The 5022-nt window shown below is 29.2% G+C and overlaps 1 protein-coding gene across 1 annotated transcript in view; it reads right to left on the reverse strand.

Annotated features, from left to right (window-relative positions):
- LOC108752164 overlaps positions 1-635 on the reverse strand; it is a 2818-nt gene extending 2183 nt beyond the window's left edge. The window contains 2 exon segments of the mRNA XM_018492830.1: positions 286-412; positions 496-635. Coding sequence (XP_018348332.1) covers positions 286-412; positions 496-510 — 142 coding nt within the window. The 5' untranslated portion in view covers positions 511-635.
- Positions 636-5022: the final 4387 nt, after the last annotated feature.

The following is a 5022-nucleotide window of genomic DNA, read 5'->3' on the forward strand; positions in this document are numbered from 1 at the left end:
TGAAATTTATAGATAATAAAACTTTTTGATCTTGTAATTTTTTTTCAATATTTCAAAATACTTCACCATTCAGATATTAAGATAAAAACTTTGTAATACGGTTTAATTAATAATATTAAATAATTATTTACATATATTTATTTTTAATTTATAAATTAATTTTTAAATAATAATTAATTCTAATTGCCGTAGACACAAAGAAATCTTGAGCCTATTGATGTTATGTTAAATCTTCTTCGATGGTCCTCCAAGAGAAAAAAAGAAAAGAAGAAAAAATTATCATACCATTCTTCCGTTCTTCTTCCTCGAAGGTCCGGGACTTGAGACATTCAGGCGAGTGTCTTTTTGGAGAGAAGATTGTCCGCTTTTCCAAGACATGCTGAGATCGGTAATGATCACAGGGGTCGTCGTTCTTATAACGGACGATCGATTTAGCGCGACAGCGAGCACAATGTTCGCGTGATTCCATATTCGTTCGCCGACCGACTACCTTACCTGCCGCTTACTCATCGCTTTACATAACGCGATTCATTATTAATGAACAGTTGAGAGGAACGAAGACGCGTCTCCGAAGGACATCTTCCAGCGGGAGAAGCCCGGAGGGAATCGGCACTGCCGATTGCCGCCGTTCTCCATTTTTGACCAAATCCGGAGAATACCTGAGCACCACCATAGGAATGTCTCGATCGTGAAATACTTTCCTCCCACTCTCTCTCAACACCGGTTTCCCTGGCGACATGATAATTCGATAGCGAACTCGCTACTTACAAATGCTTATGCTTGCATATCTATTGTAACCCATATTATGGTAACCCATATTATTATTGTTATTATTATATCCATCTCTACGAGACATCTCTATCTTGACCTCGAACTTGGTCTCCGCTTAATTTCAAAATTCTCGATATTGTCTCGGTCTCGAGTTGAGAGTGTAGTTGGTCTTAAATCGAAAATTTTTTTACAAATTATATTTTTACTACGGACAAATAAATTTCAATAAGCATTTGTTATTTGCCAAAATACTCGAACTTTGGTTCGGTAATCAGAGTATCGATCATATAACTTTTTTTCTAGAGTGGAAATGTAAAAAGTGAAAATTTGTATGTATATATGTATGTATATATTAATATATACACACATACATACAATAAATTTTCACTTTTCACGTTTCCGCCTTAGGGAAAAAGTTACATGATCGATACCCTTAGGCACACCTTAAAACAACTAATGTTCGCGGATTTCTCCGTTTAGTAGAAAGATTGATGACTGACCCAGATTTTTAGTACGTGCGCGCGCGCGCCCGTCGAAATTGGCGATCGGCGTATTTGGCATACGTTCCGCATAATGCTGACATTAAAAAACGCCGTTCTTATTGGCATTGATTTATGGGCAAAACTTGACTACAGTCCCATACAGCACACTAACGCTGAATTTTCATCAATATCTTAGATTCAATTTTCAAGATCATCTTTTTAGATGATTGTTTTAGAATAGTTAATTACGTATGTACATATATTATACAATACTGAAGATGACCCGATAAGGGTCAAAACATTTGTATATTACATATATTCGATGAATTTCGATGAATTTTAACAATTACCATCCGGTTTGCGTAGTCTTGTATTAGAATTTTTTAATTATTTTATTATTTGAGTTTTGGTTTTTATATTACAGTTTTAATTTTAATAACTTTTCAATAATCAACGAGCGACTACCAAAACTCTTCGATGGTCACTCAGGATCATCACCTTCATAATATATGTCAACATTATCGAAGTTGAATTCTCTATTTTATTTTTAATAATTTTGTAACGTGCGATGGGGGGGGGCGACTGTTACAATCTTCCGAAGGTTATTTAGTGTGATGATCTTTATAACACATGAGAGGATCAAGGTCATCGGAGATAAATTATCTATTTTAATTTTAATAACTTTAATTTTATATTTTAATTACTTGTATTACATTAATACTTATGTATGTAATTATATGTAATTATATGTACTTATATTACATTATATTATAATTTTAACACTTTTTAAAATTTAAAATGATCGAGCGACTGCCAAAATGCTTCGATGTCATTCAGGGCCAAGATCTTGACAATATATCAAGGTCAGCGTCATCGGAGTTGAAATCCTTATTTCATTTTTAATAACTCTTTAACGTATGATGTGACTGTTAAACCTTTCGAAGGTTTGCAGGAAATACAGCAGGAAAACAAGAATCATATACCGCAAATCTATGTTAAGTATTAATTACAAATTGAAAAAAGGAATAAAATTAAGTAAAAGTTACCGAAAAGAATAATTCTACTGTATCTTATGTCTGTACTCATAATTAGGCTTTATGATTCCTTTAAATTTAATTTCATATGCATTACTAATTATTTTATTGATCAACACTTACTCGTTATATTTAAAACACTCATAAACAGGCCTATAATTTATATTCTCTTTATATAGAAAGACACTAAACACTACAAAGGTATGATACTAGCATATAAATTTATCTTGTTGAAAGAGATAAGAAAGCGTATAAAATAAATATATGTTAGACAAGAAAAAATTTTACTATATATATATATATAAACTAAAAAGTGAAATTATAAGAAAATATTAAACACTACAAAATACGCGATATCAGTACAAAACTTACCCTTTCAAAAAAGGGTAGAAAAAGGTGCTAAGAGTATATATTCTTTGTTACTTCGTACATAAAAAATGTGTACTAAATTGATTATAAGAAATTACAAACTAACAAAAAACTAATAAGTTTTTTTTTATAGAAGTCCTTTAATTGAAACAATTTAGAAAGAATATATGATGATAATATAAAGTACAAGCAAAAAATAGGAGTCAACGCTGGTTATCAATTAGTGCAATTCTTCTTGATATTATATTAAATATATAAACCTTTTCACTCATGGTTTGAGTCTTCATCAGCAATCTTTCCCCTTAATACAACGGTTGCAATATTGCATCGCAAAATAATATCTCCAACGTTTTTTCTCTCAAAAAATTGAATCGTTAACTGTTGTGAGGTAAGTCACATACTCACAAAGTTAGAAAGCTGAGTGGCAATGAGAATTCAAGCTAAAATTATATAAATAATTAAATTATTGTATGTATAAAATTGAAAATTAATAATCACCTCACCTCATACACTCGACGTCTCTACACTGAACAATAAATATATCGTATGCAACATTTTGTACATTGTTAATATATTAAAAATTACCATCGAAATTTTAGATAACTGAAAGAAGATTACATTTCTGAATCAACGTACAAACGTAACAACTTTATTGTAGCGATGGTAACATTCCTAGAGCTTACGCGTTGCTAAAAATGCATAAACTAAATTGCTCATTCAAAATTATATCTTCTTTGGATAGAACATTATATTATACTAAATTTTTAACTGTTAAATTTTTTTATTGTAGTAATAGAATTTGAAATTTATTACAGTAATATAATATTAGCAATTATTGTTCGACATAATATTATTGTCTTTGATTACAATAGATTATACTTGATTCTCATGAAAATAGAAATCTAAATATTCTATATTTTACTTAATAAAAATTTTTAGATATAATGCACGACTCATTTGCGGATTAGGGACTTTATTATCAAATAGATTTAAAAGCGAGTTATACGAGTACATGAAATAGAGACTTACATGTATTCTTTGTAACATATTTCGAAATTACATTATCTATGTAATTTCCTTTTATAAGCAGAATAAATTAGAAGGAATTATACTATACATTAATTTTATTAAAATTTTAATAAATCGTAATTAATTTGTCATTGATATCTACATACTATATATAAGTATATATATATTAGGTTAAGTAAAAAGTCATCGCGTATTTTTAAAAGACATCTATCAGTAAAAACCGCAATTACTTTCTTACCAACAATATAAATATATCTTGATAGAGTAAAGTTTCAGCTTTAAAAATCTCTTTTTTAAATTATACGATACGACAATTTTTAATGGAGTTATGAGCAATTAAAGTCAAAATAATTCTTTTATTTAATCCGCGATAACTCAGTAATCAAAAGTCGTAGGAATATTAAAAAAAAACGATTTTGTAGGGAAAGTATCAAGCTTTCACGATAGGTAATCGAAAATTTTCTCAAATTCGTTTTGGACACGTTACAAATCCACAAAGTGAGAAGAAAATTTTTCGTCTTTTTCAGCTCGTAGTTTTTGGTATGTAAAAATTATCAAACTCATATAAACTTAAAAAATGTGATAAGCTTTTAAAAGTAGAGATTTCAAGCTTTAAAACCCTTTTTTTAAATTTGAATTTCATTCATTATTGATGAAGATATTGTATATACAACTTTGAGCTAAAAAATACGCGATGACTTTTTACTCAACCTAATATATTGACAAGTCAGAGTGCGAACGACTGTCGTAGTAATTTATATTTTAAATTATAATTATAAATAATACGGACACGTCAAGTATGCTGCTGTTAGAGATCTTCCTCATTTTCGATTCTTTATCTCTATAATTTTCTAATTGTGATGTAAAAATTCCTGTTCAGTTTCCGTGTCTCTTATTACACTATCTACTGCATTTCATTCTCTCATTTTAAAGTGTTGTTAAACTTAATATACTTCAAATGTCATCCGTACTTTGTGTAGTATATAATAATTGTAAAAAATTATTTCACATGTCGTCTTGAAGGATGTCCAAAGGTCGTCTACATAAGGATGCTTTCAAGGATGCCGCATAGAGAACTGTGTTCTATGGAATTTTTTAAATAGAAATACTTGAAATATTATTTTGATTTCACTTCTTTTTTTATGATATTATCATTGGTATCTTTTTTCTGCAAAATATACTTGACGTCCTTTTTTACATTTTTAATATCTTTTCTAGTAGATATAATTGGTAGATATTATTGGATATAACATAATATGTAGTTATAAAAAGAGTCACGGAAACTGTAATGAAAAAACACCTGTGCGAAAAAAGCTTCTATTAGGTGTACAAAAAAG

Source organism: Trachymyrmex septentrionalis, unplaced genomic scaffold (assembly GCF_001594115.1).
Source record: "Trachymyrmex septentrionalis isolate Tsep2-gDNA-1 unplaced genomic scaffold, Tsep1.0 scaffold57, whole genome shotgun sequence".
NCBI lineage: Eukaryota > Metazoa > Arthropoda > Insecta > Hymenoptera > Formicidae > Trachymyrmex > Trachymyrmex septentrionalis.